At 41.8% G+C, this 21,986-nt stretch overlaps 1 protein-coding gene across 2 annotated transcripts in view; it reads left to right on the forward strand.

Moving 5' to 3' along the window:
- Positions 1-21,986, forward strand: part of SMOC2 (SPARC related modular calcium binding 2) — a 133,251-nt gene that overhangs the window by 73,122 nt on the left and 38,143 nt on the right. For both annotated transcript variants that reach the window (XM_083496559.1, XM_083496560.1), the window contains 2 exons: positions 507-581; positions 18,076-18,265. In XM_083496559.1, coding sequence (XP_083352685.1) covers positions 507-581; positions 18,076-18,265 — 265 coding nt within the window. The remainder of the gene's footprint in view (positions 1-506; positions 582-18,075; positions 18,266-21,986) is intronic.

The raw sequence follows: 21,986 nt of genomic DNA on the forward strand, positions 1-21,986 counted from the left end.
TAGGGAGAGTGTTGTTGAAACTTGGGTCCTGCCTGCTTTTGGCTACTGTGAGAACAGGCTGCTGGACTAGATTTGGCCTGATCCAGCAAGGCTTTTCTTCTCTTTGTATGCCACCAGTGAAAGCTTATGCTACAATACATACACTTTCAACCTTTAAGGCGGTACAATAATTTTTGTTGGTCTCCAAAGCTCTCATAGCTCAATAAGGAACTGTGACAGACTTCATAAGCACAGCAGGGTTTATGACTGAAGAATATGAACTGCACTGACTATCCCATTAAATCTTCAATTTAAAGTGTCATTTAATATGGACATGATTTCTATTCATAACATGCACTTCATCTGCTCTTAAATATCACTATTCAACCTTTTCTAAACTTGTTTCTCAATAAGAAATCAGCCTTGCTGTGTTTATTAGGTTACTTAATATTTTCTTGCAATAAATCTAGTCTGTCATCACTTATATTTTCTGTTATAATGATCTCATTTTGTTCTTAATTTTCTAGATATAGCTTCGCGTTACCCTACATTATGGACTGAGCAAGTAAAGAGCCGACAGAATAAGACCAATAAAAATTCTGGTAAGATGATAGAGCATAATTATTTTGATGCAGTTAATAAAGCTAAAATTAAAACAGAGCCTTAGCTAAGTTTCATACTTAGATATTACCCCCTCCCCCTTATAATCCTTTCAAGTTAACCAGGATCCCATTTTTGTAGCTTTCCTTCTTCTTTAACACTTGGTGAAGGACATGAATGGCTACCACAGGTTACCACAGGGATTGACCCTTCATTTCCACCACTCCCCAGCTTGGAACTCATATTTGTTATCAAACAGGTGGCCACTTATGTGTGTCCCCCCAAAAAGGAAATTCATCACCGAACCAAAGGGGGAGAATGGGGTACAGATTTGCATAAAATTTGCATATGATTATTCTAATTTAAATTGAAATACAATATATCTCACCATACTAGAATAGACTGTGACCATGTGCCTGCTCAGTCTGCTGTAAAGGTGTTGATGGTTGATGGGCAGCTTCACAGCTGATGCTTTCTCTTATTAGGGCTCTTTAACAGAAGATGCCTTCAAATAAAGGATTCTTCTATGAAAGATAGAGAAACAGAATACAGTCCTTTGCAAAGTATGAGTACGGGTGGGTTGAGGAAGCCAAAAATTCTTCTGCAGGTTGGGTTTTGATCTGAAGAGAATTCATTTGAGGCAGGCATTGAGGAGCCCCCAAAGACTGTATATGAGCCCGCCTCTGAAGAATGTCACAAGTATCTCTAAGCTTCAGCAGTGATTGAAAAGGTATTGTGATGGGTGCACAGAAGCAGGAAAAGGATGTTGCCATTGAGTGGGTTGGAATGACACTATGCCCTTACCAGTAAGACCTGCAGAGCAACTGTGGAGGCAGCTGTAGCCAAGTGCTTAGCTTTTGTTTGGCTACACACCCACAGCTTGGGCTGCATACCTGAAAATTTACAAAAAATAATAATTCCGAACTAGGGGAGAAATTCAGTTGGGTTCACATTTTTACACCCCCTTTCCCAATTTGCACACAAAAAATCAACTGTACTCCGTAATTTGCACTTCTCTCACCTTTGTGGAACAATTCTCTATCTGAAAATTGCGTGCAGAAGTTCACGTAGTAGGTGAAACTGCCTATAAAGTGAAAAAGAAAGACAAAAATGCATGATGTTAGGATACATGGGGAAAACTGAGAGGAAGTAAAATGGACAGATTTGTCTAGCCCTCTTGTGAGCATAGAACTTCCATTGCTGAAGCACATCATTTAAGAAGGTGATGGTGTGGAGCATCCCTCCATTCTGGAATATCCTCTAATGCCATGTTTTTTTTAATTCCCCTTTTCTTGGCACAGAGAGCCAGAAAGAGAATACAAAAGGACTGTTTAGACAACGTGTAATTGGTGTATTGGAAATTTAGATTGTTATTTTTCTGACTGATATGCAAGGGAACACAGCATCCTTGAGAGAGTAAAACAAAATGAAACAAAACCTAGAAATGCTTCATTTTAAGTGGTATTTATTTCATTTTTATTGCACTGGAGATTAGTTAGGGCCAAAAGCAAAGGAGTTATTGTGTTTGGAACCAACTTTACTTATTCAAGAGTCTCACGTGTGCAAATGCAAGAGACCACAAACGAAAACAAAATTGCAACCAGTATTCACCCTAGTGTAGCACTTTGTGGGCTGTAAAAGCCAGCTTAACAGTCCAATCCTATTAATATAGTATAGAGCAGAGCAGTTCCTAGGATCTGGCAGGAATGTCTCAGTTCCTATCTGGGGCATAATAGATGTACTTGATCCAGCCAGGGTGGAGGGCTGTTGCAATACTATTGCTGGCATAACTGTTTGCCAGTGCTTTCTCAGTGTAAAGGCTTAAAACATTTGAGGGGTGAGAAGAAGTGAAGAGAGGTCAGGGCCACCAATAATCTGGAAGAAATGTCTGGAGATCACAAATGCAGGTGGAAAAAGAAAGACGCTTTCAGGTGCATCGGGAAGTAATTTATTAGACTTAACAGAGCAGCACAGCTGTCTGCATGTTTGGACTCCCCTTGGGGGCGTGGCTGTGGAATCTGTCATGATGAACTCCTGCACTTTAACATTTGTCACCGGACCCAACATGTTTTGACATAGGGCTTCTTCAAGGGCACTGTGAATACATTCCCTTGAAAAGAGAGAGTGCAAAAAGCACAGTGGTTTGGCTGTAGCTGCAGTTTTGGTCACATCCATGTCATCTATTTAAAGGACCAAAGAATCATGGGAACTGTAGTTTGCTAAGGATGCTGGGAATTGTACCTCTGTGAGGGATAAACTACCATTCCCAGGATTCGTTGGGGGAAGCTGTGTCCTTTAAATGCATGGTGTGGATGTGACCCTCATCTCACAGCACCCTTGAAGACCTTTGCTGAAAAGCACTGGCCTATAAGTCACTTCCCTGGGCACCTGAAGATTCCTCTTTCCTTTTCCCTCATAAAAACTCTGCAATGTGGCAACAAGAAAGCTACCCAGCCAGCCCGGAAGCCAAAAATTTTGTTGCTGTCCTGGGATATGGAGGAGGGTGAGAGACAAGTGTGTTCTCCCTTCACTAACTTTTCTCATGGTAATCCATTCTCTGTCCCTTCTTATTTAAAGGAGTAACTGTACCTCACCAAGTTGTTAAGATAATAAAGAAAGGTTCTTGAGGTGTTTCTGAGGACAAAGATATACTCAGCTGTTTTTACATTTGCAGCCTTTTCTCTTGTCTCTAATAGAGCAAAGACATCCTATTGTTTCATATAGGACATGGGAAACTTGTTCAAGTAGCCACATAAGACATCATAGACATCCAGTTTTGAAAGGTTGTGTATTTTTATTCAGGAATATCAGAGCAGTCAGAGATTTGCCACCAGCAGTGGAAAATCACAGTGGTAGTCAGTGTGAGGCCCTGAAACCATTCCCTTTTTGAAACCAATGAGATAACTGCAGGGAGACCACAGTGTTTCTGTGAAGGGAGAAGTGTAAGTTTGCCACCCACCTTTCACTCAAGGTGACAGGGGTTTGGAAGCAGCAGACTGTCCACCTCTTTACTTCCTTCCCCAGTTAGAATTGTCCTCAAGGTCTCATTGTGTCTAGTCAGACTTACTTCCAGATCAGTGTGTGTAGGATTGCAGTCAAAGATACCCAGTAACCTGGGGGGTTAGTCCCATTGAACGCAGCAGGGCTTACTCCTGAGAAGATATGTATAGGGTCTTCCCATTTAAAAAAAAGAAGATATGTACAGGATGGCATCTTCTGTCTATGTCTTTTTCTTGGCCAGGTAGACAATGGTTCAGTTTGTGGGTTACTCTTGTTTGTTTTGTTCTTTGAAAGCCGGAACTGGTAAAATGAATTCTTTGTTCTTTATGTCTTCCTCTCCTTGCCTTTTCTGAGGGGAGATAAGCCTCCTCAGACCTCCCTGGAGCAACTTGTATATATTGCTTCTTTACACAGCCAGTCTGCTGGAATATATGTATGGCAGTATTCGCCCTATCTTCAAAAATCCCGTTTTACGAGCGTTTTCATTTATCCTTTAATTTTACATATTAGTTTGAAATACTTATAAGCTCTGGCTTCCAGCATCCCTAGCCTTTGCCTCCCACCAGGGTTAAAGACCCTCCCACCCTAAAACATTTTTTAAAAGTGCTCTGTTTAACATCTAAGAGATACCATTTGTGTTCAGGATGTTCCACTATTTTATGGAATGTCTACCGTGGAAACATTGGCCGGCTTTCCCCGTTTTGCAAGGCTGGTCATTTTATTTTATAGCGTATGTTAATTTAATGCCAAAAGAGATAGTAATCTTCACTGTAGTATTTTTAATTACGTTATATGACTTCTCTGCAACTCCAGAATGAAACTCCAGTCATTTTTTATTTTCATATGTAGGATCTGCTTGTCTTCCATACTTTATTAAGAGCAACCAGGAAAGCATCATAAATCTGATGCTTGCATTTCAACAGTTGGAAGTACAGGAATGGCAAATGAATTAATTTACATGGATTTACATGGATTTATTCAGATATGATTGCATTTTTACATCATGTATCTTAGTGTAAACTAATGAGCTCTCTCATTTGGAAGATGACCTTGTACCTGCATAAAACTTACATGGTTTGCTTGAATAAAACACACCTAACTTCTAGCGCCATCTTAACCATGTCTGCTTAGATAAACCCTATTGAATTCAATGGTTACTTGCTCTGAGATAAGTTGGGTGAGGGTTGCAGTCCAAGTCATCAACTGCAGCCCTTCGTGACAAAGTCTGACCTTGCCACAGTCATCCATGCCCTTTTGATGTCTGGATTAGACTACTGTACTGTGCTGTGCTGTCTGTGGGGCAGGCCTTGAAAACTGTTCCAAAACTGCAAATAGTGGGAAATATGGCAGTCAGGATGCTGACAAGTGCTAGGCATTTTGTCCCCATCACACCAGCTTTATATGATTTACTCTGTCTGCTAGTTTCTTTCTGAGCTCAGTTCAAGGTACTGTTGCTGATCTTCAAATTCCTAAATAACATGATACCTGAGGATTGCTTTCTTCTGTATGTTTCTCCTCAGTGGTAGACAGAATAATAATAATAATAATAATAATAATAATAATAATAATAATAATAATTTTTATTTATTTATACACACACACACACACACACACACACACTGCCTATCTGACTGGGTTTACCTAGCCACTCTGGGCGGCTCTCAACAGAAAATTAAAAACATGATAAAACATCAAATATAAAAACTTCCCTAAACAGGGTTGCCTTCAGATATCTTCTAAAAGTCAGATAGTTGTTTATTTCTTTGACATCTGATGGGACAGCATTCCACAGGGTGGACGCCACTACCGAGAAGGCCCTCTGCCTGGTTCCCTGTAACTGCACTTCTCGCAGGGAGGGAACCACCAGAAGGCCCTTGGCGCTGGACCTCAGTGTCTGGGTTGAATGATGGGGGTGGAGATGCTCCTTCAGATATACTGGGCTGAGGCCATTTAGGGCTTTAAAGGTCAGCACCAACACTTTGAATTGTGCTCAGAAACGTACCAGGAGCCAATGTAGGTCTTTCAGGACAGGTGTTATATGGTCTCAGTGGTGGGGTGGAGGAACTCGCATAACCTTCCAGTGGCTGAGTCACTGATGCTTATCAGGCAGGAGAGGGGGAGGTGTCAGAGAGGTCACAATGTAAATGTAATGGGAGAAGCACCAGATTGACTCCACCAGTGCAAATCCCCTCACCTTGAATATTAGGCAGACAACATCCTTGTTGCATTTCAGTGCCTGCTAAGACCTTCCTCTTTCAACAAACCTTTTAAGTCTGCACCTGTACTTGAATTGTTTTAAAGGTTTTTTAAATTGTTTTAGCCATTGTTGTTTGTTGCCCTGGGCTCCTTTGGTAGGGCGTAGGGAGGCGGGCGGGCGGGCGAAGATGGAATATAAAATTACTTAAATAAAATAGGCAGCATATAAGTTTTTGAAATAAATAAAATGCCCTCCATTTAGAGCTATCTCAACTGGTTGCTGGTAAAGCTGGATAATGGAGCAAATCCCATTGACCTAAATGCGGCTTCTAAGTTGGCATGTATAGGATTGCGCTGGGAGCAGGTTAGTTGCATGAACGAGTTTCAAGACACAAAAGTGGCTCTGCATGCCATGCGGTAGGGAAGCAGCAGAGTCAATACTCACTTGTTGAATAACTCACGCCTGTTTGTTTGAAAGTTAACAGGGATGAATGATGCCCATTACAGTAATCACATATCACTTTGTTTATGGCCTTTAAATAAATCGTTTAATAAGGCAACCCACCAGGGAGTCTTAAAGGGGACAGTGCAGATTTCATGAAGTTGAATCGTTCTGGGTTTTCTGACACTGGTAGCAGCTTTCTCCTGATAATTATTTCCTGAAACCTATCTCAAAAAAGTCATGTGGTTTAGGAGAGGCATGTTCACCATGTTTCATTTTTCTTCTTCCAAATAATGGGGAGAACCTTCCATCTGCTCAAATAACAAAAAAGGGAGGAAAAGAAAAGTCTAGGCAGAGCATCAGGGCTGAATTAATGTAAACTGTAATAAAAAATATTGCCTTATTAGGTGACTGAATGCCAGCACCACTGTTTCTTGAGACACTGCTTGTCTGAAGAAGTTAAACATTTAGAATCTGTTTTGTTTGAACCATCTTGCCAAAACATAGGCCTCGGGATTTTTCCTCCTTGTCACAAATGACTTTAGACATGTGGTGTGAGACTAACAGCAAGACAAGGTGAGGGCCAGAATCAACAAATATTTGTAGCAAATATGCTAAAATGTATTGCAAAAAGAAGAAAGCCTAGGAAAACACGTTTGTTATAATACATGCCATAGCGTCCAGCACAATGGATCAATTAGTGTTTATTTATTCAGTGTGCTTTCCATTGGTATAAGTTGTTTTTGTGGCCAGAAAAACATGCACAATTGTCTGTGTTGCTTCCAAGTTAGATAATGGAATTGTATCAGATACTTGGACTGTGAGTGTAAAGGGAAGCAGATATACTTTGTATAATGGGATTTTACAAACAACAGCAACAACCCTTTGTTTTGCCTAGCTGCAGTTGGAGTGAAATAAGTAAAGATAGAAATAATCTAAGATTTAAATGAAGCCAGATCCTGATGTTTCCAAGATAAATAAATGTTGTTTATCTATAACAGAGGATGGCCAAACCTTGTTTTGTGGGCTGCCTGCAGTTTGTGAGCATGACTCCCGGTCAATTCAAGAAAGCTGCTGGAAGTTAGTGAAGAAGCATGAGATTGGGGACTACAATACAGTAGAGATATATGCACTTGTCTCTTTCCACACCCAGTTCACAGCCACACCTTGGTCCCCCCCCCCTTAAGTGTAAATGAAGACAGGAGTCCAGTTCAGATGTGTACAGGGAAATTGGGGTCATTTCCACTAATAGGCGCATGTGTGTTTGCGAGGTCTAAAATAGCCTAGGCTACAAAGTGCATTGGATTAGAATTTACTGAGCACAATTTAAAGTGTTCGTGCTGACCTATAAAACCCTACACGGCCTCAGCCCAGTATACCTGAAGGAGTGTCTCTGCCACCATCGTTCAGCCCAGACACTGAGGTCCAGCTCCGAGGGCCTTCTGGCGGTTCTCTCACTGCAAGGTGTGAAGTTACAGGGAACCAGGCAGAGGGCCTTCTCGGTAGTGGCGCCTGCCCTGTGGAACGCCCTCCCATCAGATGTCAAAGAAATAAACAACTATCTGAATTTTAGAAGACATCTGAAGGCAGCCCTGTTTAGGGAAGTTTTAAATGTTTACTGTTTTATCGCCTTTTTAACATTCTGTTGGGAGCCGCCCAGAGTGACTGGGGAAATCCAGCCAGATGGGCAGGGTATTATTATTATTATTATTATTATTATTATTATTATTATTATTAATACCAGAAAAAGCCAGTACATAGGCTCTTTTAGACTTTCAACCCATGGGATAGGGGTGGGTCCAATGGCCATGAGCAAAAATGATTCTCCCCACCACCCCACGATAGTCTGAACAGTGCTTTGGTTTGAGAAATGTTGTGGATATGCTAAAATGAGGAAGTTGCTTCATCTTTTAGGTGGGGAGGCTACTAGAGGAGGAAGTGTTTTCGGCTTAGTTTTTTGTTTCTTTTTGAATTGTGATGTTTTAAGAATGCTGACTGTTGTGACCCCCCATAGTGCTTTGTTTTATATAAAAGTGGTATATAAAGAACATATCACTCAATCAACCAGTGGTCAAGAAAGGCAGTAAGCTGGAGAATTCCAAAATTCCCAGCCAGCTTGCCACCCTCCACCATATAATAGGCAACTCCATAATATAATGAACCAGGGGTCCTGCTGGCAAGGCCAGTTGTAGGAGGCTCCAGTTGTTTGAGACACTGTTGAAAGAGGATTAACCATATTATTGCCATCTGGAAGGACACTTTTGCTCCACAGAGCCACCAAAGTAGAACAAAAGAACGAACAAACTCCAGAGCATTTGTGCTATATAGAAAGTTACAGGACTGTGATGCAGCAGCAAATTACAAGGTATGGAAACGAAGCAGTCTGTCTGCTCTAAGCCTTTGACAGGTGCAGTATTGAAAGCAGGATTGCCTGTAACCACCCTGGTGCCATCCTGAACACAAATCACAATGAATGGACAAAAGAAAAGAGATGTGGTAGCAGAGGGAGAGCTCCAAGGGAAGGGAAGGAGGCTGGGAGACGTGGGCCCCCTTGGCCATATGAAAATACTGGTACACAGTTTTTAAGCTTAAGGATGTTGTTGGTCATAGGGATACATTCCTTTCAGAGTAGTTGCATCCGTATATGTCATCACAGGATTTGGGCCAGAGTCACCGTCACCACAAAGACCTTCCTGGCTTCAAGAGGAAGTGTGAGGGGTTTTTTAAAAAAATAATAATTGATAGATCATGTGGAACTTTGCCCAAAGTGTAGGAGAATGTTTCTTTCTTTCCCCACAATGGTTCCAGGGGAAGGTGGGGTAGAGATGTGTTTTTCATTCATGTCGCCCTTGTTTTGCTCGCAGGCCTATGGCAGAGCCAAGCCCTGGGCTTGCCTTTGCTGCGGGAGCCAAAATAAAAGCTGAGCCACTGGAGCTGACTATAAACATATGAAAAGTAAACTTTGTGGAAGTATATATTTTTTTAAAAAAAATGCTGGCGCTGTAAGGAAATAATCCTATGGTATTCTTATTGGCTCTTTTGCCTTCCTGGAGCATCCTTATTTCTGGATCCGGGTATGATGCCAGAACCAGCCACCCATTTCAGTTGAGGTTTCAGCTTTTTGAAATTAATTTTCCTGCTTCTTCAGGAAAGACAGTTCTGTGTGATTTGGGTAAATAAATCCCTATGCAGAGAGGGCCAGCATAAGGGTGGTGCACTGACTTGTTCTTTCAAAGTAAGGCTGAAATCGGGTTGTTGTTTTTCCCTGAGCCTGAAGAAAAGGCTGAAAACTGACTTAATAAATAGTGTCTCTGATAGAACAAACAAAAGCCACCGTGACTCAGAAGAAACTTCTTTTGATAATGGAGGTCACCATTTGTTTTATGTTATAGACCACCACTCCAGGCCCACAAGTGAAGCCACCTTAACTCCCTGCATGGAAGGGGTTCCCTAACAACTCTCAGCACCCTTCGCAAACTACAGCTCCCAGGATTCTTTGCAAGGAACCCATGATTGTTTAAAGTGGTCTAAGAGTGCTTGAAATGTACAGTGTGGATACGCTCTACAGCAGGCGTGCCCAACTCTATAGAGACTGTGATCTACTCCCAGTATAATAAAACTGGCAGTGATCTACCCATTGCCATTGCCCATAGGGAGACCAGGGTACCAGAGTTGTTGAGCTTTTTGGGGGAGGGTTGCATTAAATCACTCACCCAACAATCCGCACCCCTCCCTTCTTCCCCCACTCTACTGCAGATGAAGGGGATCAAACATTTAACAGCACTGCCAACGGCGCTGATGGGATATAGCGCCAGGGGTGGGGCATGTCATGATTGGTCAGGAGAAACTGGGTGATCTCTTCTCTAATTCCTGCGATCAACCTGGAGAACGCTGCCGATCTACCTGTCGATCGCGGTTGACCGGTTGGACATTGCTGCTCTACAGTATCGCCCCACCATTAAGAACATAAGAGGAGCCCTGTGAGATCAGGCCAAACGCCCACCTAGTCAAACCACCTGTTCTCACATCAGCCAACTAGAAATCTTTGGGAAGCCCATAAGCAGGTCATGAACACAACAGCACTCCCTCTCCATCTGTGATTCCCATCAACTGTTATTCAGAGAGTTACTGCTTCTGACACTAACAGCCACTGGTAGCCTTATCTGCGATGAATTTGTCCAATTTCCTTTTAAAGCCATCCAGGTTGGTGGCCATCACTACTTCCTTTGATTATTTAATTTCTATACCACTAAATATATAAAAATATATTTATAAGCAGTGTACAAAAAAACAACAGAAAACTTAAACAAAATATTACGCAGTTACATTAATACAAAGTTTTACTAATATATATAAACAGATATCAATTCATTTTCCTTCTGGCATGCCCTCACTTCAATAAGAACTTGCTTATTTGTTTTATATCTAAAATCAATTTAAACATGGAAATATGTGGACTTTGGACTTGAAATATATCATGTATAATCCTTGAAAATGGAACATTCAAGCAGATTATTTTTTTAAAAAAAATCTGAATTCTTGAAATGTTTTTAAAATAAAATAACATTTTTTAAAAAAAATTGCAAGAGTCCAACTCAGTAAACAGCTTGTCCAGAAGAGTTATGCCGAAGCCACTTGTAACTTCTGGTTAGATAAGTTAGTTTTATGCAGAATGCCGTCTTCTAGAATGGAAAGCATCCCATCTGCAAGGCATCTGAAAAAAATATTGAACTGTGCCAGAAACTTTAGCTGTGTAGAGTGACGGAAGTGTTACAGCAGAGTGCACTGCAGTTGATGCTTCTTGGCACTTCTGCCAGTAAAGTAACTAAGGCCAGATTTCTCAACCTTGTGGCCATAAATCTAAATAGTTACCCGGTCAGAATGACCAATTGAAATGATCAAGAGAAACCCCAAATATTTGCATTCACTTCTACCACAGAATTCAGCTCAATTTTAATCACAAGCAGCTGATTGACAATCCTCTACCTAACACTGTACAGAAGTTACCCTTCATGTGTTTCAAGAATGGGGGGGGCACACAAATGCATACACTGGCCTCCCCACTTTATCATTCCCACCAGGTCCACCCCTAGATCTTTCCGTATTGGTTGGAAAGTCTGGAGATGGGATCTATGTCTTTTGGGTTGAACATGTGCAGGCTTGTCTATGCAACTGGGAGCCGGAATGATCAACCAGTGAATGTACAGTGGTACCTCTGGTTACGAACTTAATTCATTCCAGAAGTCAGTCCGTTCTTAACCAGAAACCGTTCTTAACCTGAGGTACCACTTTAGCTAATGGGGCTTCCCACTGCCACCACACGATTTCTGTTCTTATCCTGAGGCAAAGTTCTTAACCCAAGGTACTACTCCCGAGTTAGTGGAGTCTGTAACCTGAAGTGTTTGTAACCCGAGGTGTTTGTAACCCGAGGTACCACTGTATATTAACTTCTGTATAGGTCTACTTTAAAGGAAAGATATTCAGAAGTTTGGAGGCCTAGGAAATACCGATAGAATATCTTCTTGCTATACTTGATTTCCTAACCATCAGTTATGGTCATGCTTATCAGATATGGTCAACAACACAATGACAAGTTCCACACAAAGTTACATTCTGGACAGTGTGGCTTCCAAAGGGAAACTCATTTTCTCATTTATATTTCCTGCTTGGTGTTAAATATCAGTAGATGTTGTCAGTATCAATAGATGGTGATTTTCATGCATTCTTAGTAAATACAAGGCTTGCTTCGGCTGGTGCTTGATGTGGCATGTCTTAGAAAATAAAGCCAATTCTGTCAATGCCAAAGCCTCTGTGAGGGTTTAAGTTCGGGTAATATTTGTTTCAAACAATTGTCTGCTAAGAATTCTGTGCACCTTTAGGCAGAAGTGAGTCCGACTATGTTCATTCAGGCTTTCTCTTGGGTAAGTATGAGTAACACTGTAGACACAGTCACATTTTGAAAAGTGTATAGAGACCATGCAAAAATGGATTTTTTTAAAATCCATCTTTTAAGGTCTAATAACACTTGAAAATGAAACATATTATCAATGGAGAGAATGCTGTTCTTTCATAAAATTGAAATTGTAAGTCTGTACAGCTGTGATTCATTTACTATTACATAGAACTAGATAATATAGATGTGTGTGTATTTATATATTCATTCTCTGTACTGGCATCCCATTTATGGAATGCCCTCCTCTTTGAGATAGGGCTGCTGCCAGAACTTCTGAGCCAGCTTTCATCGCCAGCAAAAGAGATATAAAAATAAACACATAAATGCAACACACATGCACAGGCCATTGTAGAGTTTTAGTACTGGGCCAGTTGCTAGGACAGGTTATATCATATTGGTTTGATTTTATATTGGCTGATGATGTTACCGTTTTAGCTGCCCTGTTTTATGACTCATTAAACTTTTCTGAAAATATCAATTAAAAAATAAACCAAACCAGACAGATACCAAGGGTAAGTTATTAACGTAACCAGGTTAAGACAGCCCAACAACTATACACAATGATAATCTTAATACTTTTTCTGTTTTAGATTTTCTTTACAGGGTTTCGTGAGGAAGATTCAAGATTCAACTCAAAAGGTTCACAGTTTATACTGAGGGAAGGAGGCAGGCATTATCCTTTACACTTGTACAGTCAGTAACACTTTCCATATTTTCTAAAATAGATCTTTTTAGAAAGGGACCTATTTTAGAAAATCCACGCTTTCTAGGCACAGGGGAAAGGCACTCTGCGTGTGCTCAGTGGTTCTTAGCTTCTGTAACATGCATATTCTAAACCCAAGTCGAATACTGAAAACAGTTTCTGGGGACTGAGCCCGGGTGAATGTTCACTTACATTACATTTTGCTCTGTGTGTGTACACAAAATGGTATATACAAAACAGTAGAACTAAGCCTGTAAAAGAATCAACCATACTAATATATTTATTTATTGTTAATCATGTTTTATAAATACACTGACAGTTCATGTAGAGGACTTAAGAAATACTGCGGTGAACCTTAATCTAGATGAAAATACAGTTTTCTAATGCTTACTTCAATAAAGCCACTTTTCTTTTAAAAAAGGAAATTCTGCTGAAATTAAGGGTGACAGATGAGTGGAAAAGAAAAGAAAAGAAAGACTTTAACATTCCCAGAGTTGTGTGAACAGGTTGCATAGCTCTGTTAAAAGTTAATCTAATTTACTTTCAATGATTGTGGCTTAAGTGGCAAATTTCTGATGACACGGTATAGAAGAAGTTTATATTGAGTCTGTTTTTTTAAAAAAATAACCTAATTCAAAAGTGTGCTAAATTTAGATATGGCGAGATGTTACAGGAAGATAAGATTGTGATTGCATTCCTGATGAACCAGAAGTAAACATGTGTTTGGAGTATTCCGTTTCTAGTGTGCATTTTCTTCAAAATGCACTTCCAAAAGGCCAACTCCTATAAACAGCGTGATAGTCCCATAGGAAACCGCAGAGCTAAATGATTGCATCTGCTAGATGCAGCTTCTTTTACTCAACTGAGCTAGAAAGCATATGCAAATGAAGGGAGGCTGGAGCCCTGAGAATTTTGTTAGGCCACAAGAATGTACCTAAATTCCAAGAGTGCTAAGTTTCCAACAAGCAGCTGTACATTAGGCATTCTCTGCAAGCTCAAACACAGAAAAGCTCCTGGGTCTCTGATTCTCATGTTTTGATTCACAATAGTCGACATGGGTATAGGAAAGTACCTTCCAGGCTTGAACTGAAATTTCCGATAATGAGGTCTATGCAATTTCAGTCAATTCTTTGCTCATCTGACCCCTTGTGCTCCATCCTACCCCATTCAGGGGAACCAGTTTCTTGACACCCCCCAGAGACTTTAGGAAGTGCAGGAGAAGGAAGAATAGGAAATCTTAACTTTTGTGTGCATTTTTGTAGTTATGTACTTTGAACTTTGTACATAAGTCAATATATCCTATAGAATCCAATCCATAGCCTTTAAAGCCCTAAACAGCCTTGGTCCAGTATACCTGAAGGAGCGTCTCCACCCCCATCATTCTGCCCGGACACTGAGGTCCAGCGCCGAGGGCCTTCTGGCGGTTCCCTCATTGCGAGAAGCAAAGCTACAGGGAACCAGGCAGAGGGCCCTCTCGGTAGTGGCGCCCGCCCTGTGGAACGCCCTTCCAGCAGATGTCTAAGCGATAAACAAGTACCTGACATTCAGAAGACATCTTAAGGTAGCCCTGTTCAGGGAAGTTTTTAACGTGTGATTTTACTGTATTTTTGGTTTTAGAGAAGCCGCCCAGAGTGGCTGGGGAGGCCCAGCCAGATGGGCGGGGTATAAATAATAAATTATTATTATTATTATTATTATTATTATTATTATTATTATTATTATTATTATTAGGAGAGCAGCAAAAGGGACTCTATTTTATAATGCCTTACAAATATATGGAGAACAAAGATTTATGGAAAGGTTTTTTATGTCACTTTCCATTATGTACATCAAGGGTAATGAACCCTTTTCAGCCAGAGGGTTATATTCCAGTGGTGGGCAGAGCCAGAGGCCAAAAATGGGCAACACAAATACAGTGGTACCTCAGATTACATACGCTTCAGGTTACATATGCTTCAGGTTACACGCTCTGCTAACCCAAAAATAGTGCTTCAGGTTAATAACTTTGCTTCAGGATAAGAACAGAAATTGGTCTCTGGCGGCACGGCAGCAGCAGGAGGCCCCATTATCTAAAGTGCTGCTTCAGGTTAAGAACAGTTTCAGGTTAAGTACGGACCTCCGGAACGAATTAAGTACTTAACCTGAGGTACCACTGTAATGTAAACTTGACCTGTAGACTGTAGGCTAGTTTCTACACCCACTTATGCAACACTCTCTATCCAGGCAAGCAAGAGGCCCCATCAGAGGCCATATCCAACTGAGCAAAAACATTCAAGGAGGGTGTGAAGCAGGCAAAACACTTTCATGGTCCAAACCTAGGTCAGTGACAGGTCTGGCCTCAGGAGAGTTCTGAGGGCCAGAGAGTGAAGTTTGGGGGCCATATTTGTCCCCTCGGCCTGTTCCCACCTCTGGTGTATATGCACAAATGCAATATATTTTGCCATCATTGCCCAATGCCAAGCCTTATGAACCAATCTTTCATGGTTGGTAAAACCCAAAGACATTGTTTGGAACTTGACAGAAGAATTCTGCCTGCTGCAGCTTGTACTGTCCCTGCTGCCTGCAGCATGTGCAAACTCTCAGGGGGCAATGGAACCCAAAGAGCCAGTGGCAGCTGATTCCCACTGGGCCTGGTAGGGCAGAAGGTGGGATGAGCAAGGAAAAATATAGCAAGGACCATTGATGTGTGAAGCCAACTAATTATAGTTGTGTCCCCATCCGGAAGGGAAAACTGACAGCTGTGCCCTCGAATGGTTATAAGACAGAAAGCAGGTAGAACAGGGTGAGTGCCCCATTGATGCTAATGGACTAGCCTTCCCTGAAGTAGGGCTGTTTGTGAGGCAAATCTTAGAATCACAGAATCAGAATCATAGAATCATAGAGTTGGAATGGACCACAAGGGCCATCGAGTCCAACCCCCTGCCAAGCAGGAAACACCATCAGAGCACTCCTGACATATGGTTGTCAAGCCTCTGATTAAAGACCTCCAAAGAAGGAGACTCCACCACACTCCTTGGCAGCAAATTCCACTGTCAAACAGCTCTTACTGTCAGGAAGTTCTTCCTAATGTTTAGGTGGAATCTTCTTTCTTGTAGTTTGGATCCATTGCTCCGTGTCCGCTTCTCTGGAGCAGCAGAAAACAACCTTTCTCCCTCCTCTATGTGACATCCTTTTATATATTTGAACATGGTTATCATATCACCCCTTAACCTCCTCTTCTCCAGGCTAAACATGCCCAGCTCCCTTAGCCGTTCCTCATAAGGCATTGTTTCCAGGCCTTTGACCATTTTGGTTGCCCTCCTCTGGACACGTTCCAGTTTGTCAGTGTCCTTCTTGAACTGTGGTGCCCAGAACTGGACACAGTACTCCAGGTGAGGTCTGACCAGAGCAGAATACAGTGGCACTATTACTTCCCTTGATCTAGATGCTATACTCCTATTGATGCAGCCCAGAATTGCATTGGCTTTTTTAGCTGCCGCGTCACACCGTTGGCTCATGTCAAGTTTGTGGTCAACCAAGACTCCTAGATCCTTTTCACATGTACTGCTCTCAAGCCAGGTGTCACCCATCTTGTATTTGTGCCTCTCATTTTTTTTGCCCAAGTGCAATACTTTACATTAGAATACTCTACTTAGAACTAGACTGTCTATCTATCTTCTGAGTGATACACTAACCATTTTCTTACTTTGCTTAATTGAGCATTTGCTTTAAGTTTGGGAAGTTTGGGATGCTAAGCTGAAATTACTTGAAATGGAAGGGTCACAGTGAAGAACTACAGTTTTGTGATATTTGTGAACCAAATTTAACCACCAGTTTCTTCTAAGAAGCCTACAGGGAATTTTTCTTTTTCTTAAATGCGGGACATACTTACATTACTTCACAGTGGTTGACATGTCTCACTTTGCAGGACTTGTTTTTTGTTTTTTTTAAGTCACTGGTGTCTTGTTACTGGGTTTCTGTGGAGCAACTGCATTGAATGTCAAAGCTTAATTAAAGCTCTGGAAAGTAGCCTTTTCAAATTGTCCATTTGTGGCTCATTATATTAATGAGAAAAGGAGAACTATCAGCAAGGGGATGTTATTGATAATGCTTGCCGTGTGCATGTTCCTGGGATTTACGCAACTGAGAGGAAATATGTGTATAGCAGTTGGATATGTTAAAGGTGGGTACAGGTGCCCTTGTAATTTTCTGCATTATTATGATTATAATGACTTATTGGTCACTTGCTACCTAAGACGTTCTCCAAGCAACTTACATTTTAAAGCAAAAAGAGAATTATACTATACCATAAAGGAAAAAGAAAGAAGAAAAGTCCTATTTATTGATTGATTGATTGATTGATTGATTGTATATCCTGCTCTTCCTCCCAAGGGAAGGGAAGGCAGCAAATAAAACATTAAAATCTTTATAATTCAAAAGAACCCTTCCCAACAGCGACATAAAGCTTTGGCAGCACATTAACAATACATTGTAATCAACTCAGTCCATCAAAGGGCTGGGGAAGGGAAACATATTTTACCTGAGGCCAAAAAGATGTCCGTGAAGCTGCCAGGCAGACCTCACTGGAGAGAGTGTTCTGCAGGTGGTGAGCCACAACTGGAAAGGCCTTTAGGTTAAGGTTACCAGACGTCCCCGTTTCCCGGGGACAGTCCCCGGATTTACAAATCAGTCCCCTGACAAAATCCATCTGTTTAGTAGGAAGTTGAAAAGTGTCCCCGGATTCATTGAAAAAAATCTGGTAACCTTACTTTAGGTTTCAAGCCTATACCCACTTAACTGGGAGTAAGCCTTATTGAACTAGGCATACTTCTAAACAGACTTGTGCAGAATCACGCTTATTGTAGAAGTTGCTAATGTCTAGGAATATGGGTATTCAACATATGCAGTGAACCAAAGGGAAAACATTTATAAGTCAAATGAAGACCTAGTCATCCCAAAGAACTGACAAGGTGATGAACCTTAAATGAACTGCATTATTGTGAAATACCTTGCGATTTTTTTAAATGAAAGATGGTGTGCAAACATTTTAAATAAATGAAGGGAGACTTTTGACTGAGCTCACCCTATCAGACTGCCAGTGAAGGTTCATGTGACTGGTGTCATACCTCCAGACTCTATTTTACTTTGGCTGCTTGGCTAATCTACCAGCTAGTTGATCAGTCTATAGGCGATTCCATAGCTTTATTGCTCTTTTCTTTCCAGCCGCGGCATCATGTGATCAAGAACTTCAGTCAGCATTAGAAGAAGCTAAACAACCTCAGAAAGACAATGTGTTCATTCCAGAGTGTGCCAGTGGTGGCCTTTACAAGCCAGTGCAGTGTCACCCTTCCACGGGTTACTGCTGGTGTGTTCTTGTCGATACAGGACGCCCCATACCTGGTACATCAACAAGGTAAGGGATTTTGGAGGGAGATTATGATTGGCATTTATTTCTTGTTTTATTTCCTAGGGAACAGAGATAAATTGGGGAAGGGGAGGTAAGATTGTGAATAGTATGACAGATCATATGACACTCATTTATGTGAACCCATGTATAGCATGCTATATTGAGAAGCAATCATGTTAAACAACTATAATGTTCATCGTTGTTGTTGTTGTTTAGTCATGTCTGACTCTTTGTGACCCCATGGACCAGAGCACGCCAGGCACTCCTGTCTTCCACTGCCTCCCGCAGTTTGGTCAAACTCATGCTGGTAGCTTCGAGAACACTGTCCAACCATCTCATCCTCTGTCGTCCCCTTCTCCTTGTGCCCTCAATCTTTCCCAGCATCAGGGTCTTTCCCAGGGAGTCTTCTCTTCTCATGAAGTGGCCAAAGTATTGGAGCCTCAGCTTCAGGATCTGTCCTTCCAGTGAGCACTCAGGGCTGGTTTCCTTAAGAATGGATAGGTTTGATCTTCTTGCAGTCCATGGGACTCTCAAGAGTCTCCTCCAGCACCATAATTCAAAATGTTCATACAACTGCCAATTTAATTGCCTTACAATAAAATGTCAAGAGGCATTCTTATGCTGCTATCCTACATACCTGGGTGTTATTTCCATTAATCTCAATAGGGCTTACTTATGAGTAGGCATGTATAGAATTGCACAGTTAAAGTGACAGTAACATCACACAATATAGACTAAATAATCTACTACAAAACAGCATCCTAACAATTCAATACACATTCAAAATATGATTATTCCAAATTTAATTGGTACATTCAGTTTTTCACCCTAAACTAAATCTTAACCTTGCGATTTAGACTTTTGAAAAATGTTGAAATGCAAGATAGAAGTGTGTGTATAAAATTTTGACTGCACCAACAATACCTTGATTGGTAAGTGGTGAAGACTGAGGGTAACAATCATGATCCATTAAAAACAATGGAAAAATTGTTGCTGACTTTGGTACAATGCAGATTGCATTCTTATTGCCCAACTGTGGATTCTGATTGCAGCATCATTCTTTTCATTGATCTCCTTCATTAATTACCACCATTTTCATTGATTTCCCTATTACTTCAAATGGAAAATGGCAGCTGTGATTACATCTTGTGTGGGACGCAGGTGGCGCTGTGGGTAAAACCTCAGCGCCTAGGACTTACCGATCACATGGTCGGCGGTTCGAATCCCCGCGGCGGGGTGCGCTCCCGTCGTTCGGTCCCAGCGCCTGCCAACCTAGCAGTTCGAAAGCACCCCTGGGTGCAAGTAGATAAATAGGGACCGCTTACCAGCGGGAAGGTAAACGGTGTTCCGTGTGCTGCGCTGGCTCGCCAGATGCAGCTTGTCACGCTGGCCACGTGACCCGGAAGTGTCTGCGGACAGCGCTGGCTCCCGGCCTATAGAGTGAGATGAGTGCACAACCCTAGAGTCTGTCAAGACTGGCCCGTACGGGCAGGGGTACCTTTACCTTTACTTTATTACAATAATGTAATAACATGAGGCCCTCCCAGCACATATATTAATGTCAGACCCATGTGCTGTGGCAATGCAAGACTATGTTTGGACATTAGTAAAAATCTCAGCTTACTTATGGACTCTGTGTATGGCCTTGGGCCAATCACCGTCTCTCAACTTCAGTCCCCTACTGTGAAATTGAAACAACATTTGCGAACCTCACAGGGTAAACGCAAGAAGCTACAAGACTGTAAAGCAATCTGAATAGGAAAAAATTGGCCTGTAAATGATAAAATAAGATTATAAAGCACTTTGGGTAGCAAAATGTGGCATATATATGAGAAAATGCAATCACTTGCTGTCTGGTAGTAAAGGAAAGAAAAATCAGACCTGCCAGGATCCCTGTAAGAAAAGAAATATAACCTCAGAAACATTTCCATTATTTCCCAGAAACAGTCCCCTCAGCCCATTTTCACATGATTAACTTCAATGGAGCAACAGTGCTGGAAGCAGTAGAAAGAAGAAATGTATTTTTAACATGTTGTTAAATAGTAAGTTGAAGTTCATGAATTTCAGCAGAGCCAGAAATGCGGGGAAGAGTTGTGGGCCATGTTTAGCAGATGCAGGCAAGCAAAGTATCGCTTTCCAAAGGAAACAATGTGGGCTTGGGCTTCTTTAGGAATGCTTGTATGGAAGCCCACCAAAAGCCAAGGCAGCATGTTTCACTTGATGCAAGCACAAGTGGTTTAAAAGACCGATCTTTTTCTTCTTCCTATACAAAACAATGTTTTTGAGAGAATCAGTTTTAGAAGGCCAGAATAGGCATTCATTGTTCAAAATGAATTTCAAACTCTCAGTCGGAGGAGGACTTTATTGCCCCTTGGTAGAGCCAGTGGCGTAGCGTGGGGGGTGTAGGGGGGGCCGGCCGCACCGGGCGCAACATCTGGGGGTTAGGGGGCGCAAATCCACGGGTTAGGGGGCGCAAATTACTTGCCTTGCCCCGGGTGCTGACAACCCACGCTACGCCACTGGGTAGAGCGCATACTTTGGCTGCAAAAGACTCCCAAGTTCAGTTCCTCCCATCACCAGAAAGGGCTGCAAAAATATCCCTGGGAAATCGCTGCCCATCATTGTAGCCCCTACAGAGCTAGATGGTCCCAATGGTCTGACTTGAGATAAAGTAGTTTTTTCCTGAAAGTTGTCATTTCTTTCTGCAGATGAAAGCCTACACTCATGACTGAAATATGAAGAGTCTTGTGTACCTCAAAACTATTTTTTAAAAGCTTTGAGGTACTACAAAACCCTTTGGCGGCTTTGTTGAAACAGATTATATGACAACCCCCCAAATTTTATCTCAGCAGTCCTTTGAAGCTCTGAAACTGGTAGGGTCTGGGCCATGGATGTTTCCATTGTCAGAGAGGGAGAGCCAATGTAGCCTGTGGGCCCTCGGACACCCTCCCAGGGTCATAGGACTGTAGTCTTAAACTTTAGGGTTGCCATATTTCCAACTGACATATTCTGGGAAATTCCAGACGTATGGCAATGCTGTGAACTTTGAATTTAAAAGGTAGCTCTGCTATCACTCTTTTCATTTTCTAGGCCCAGAGTGGCTGGGGAAGCCCAGCGAGATGGGTGGGGTATAAATAAATTATTATTATTACAGTGGTACCTTGGGTTAAGTACTTAATTCGTTCCGGAGGTTCATACTTAACCTGAAACTGTTCTTAACCTGAAGCACCACTTTAGCTAATGGGGCCTCCTGCTGCTGCCGTGCTGCCGGAGCACGATTTCTGTTCTCATCCTAAAGCAAAGTTCTTAACCTGAAGCACTATTTCTGGGTCAGCGGAGTCTGTAACCTGAAGCCTATGTAACCTGAAGCGTATGTAACCCGAGGTACCACTGTATTATTATTATTATTATTAGCCTCCTCTCCCCCCCCCCCTTCACATCTCTTCATGGGATGTATGTCTTGTGTAGCCTTTGCACTCTTGTCTGAATTTTGATTACATCAGCTTTACTTTCTAAAAAAATACAGCCCTCCAGGTTGGGAGAGCTACCGTAATAAATATTGCAGTTTGTACTCTTCCTGCAACTGCTGGTGCAGCCACCATTACCCCTGTTTACAAAGAGAATGCATAGAAGGATCTGAAGGTGCAGGATGGGGCTCAACAGCAGATGCTTAGCAGGCCTGAGCATTGGATGGGAGCCGTATGTGTGCCAATCTAAGCTCCTAGAT

Source organism: Podarcis liolepis, assembly GCF_965112155.1.
Source record: "Podarcis liolepis genome assembly, chromosome: 3".
NCBI classification, from domain to species: domain Eukaryota; kingdom Metazoa; phylum Chordata; class Lepidosauria; order Squamata; family Lacertidae; genus Podarcis; species Podarcis liolepis.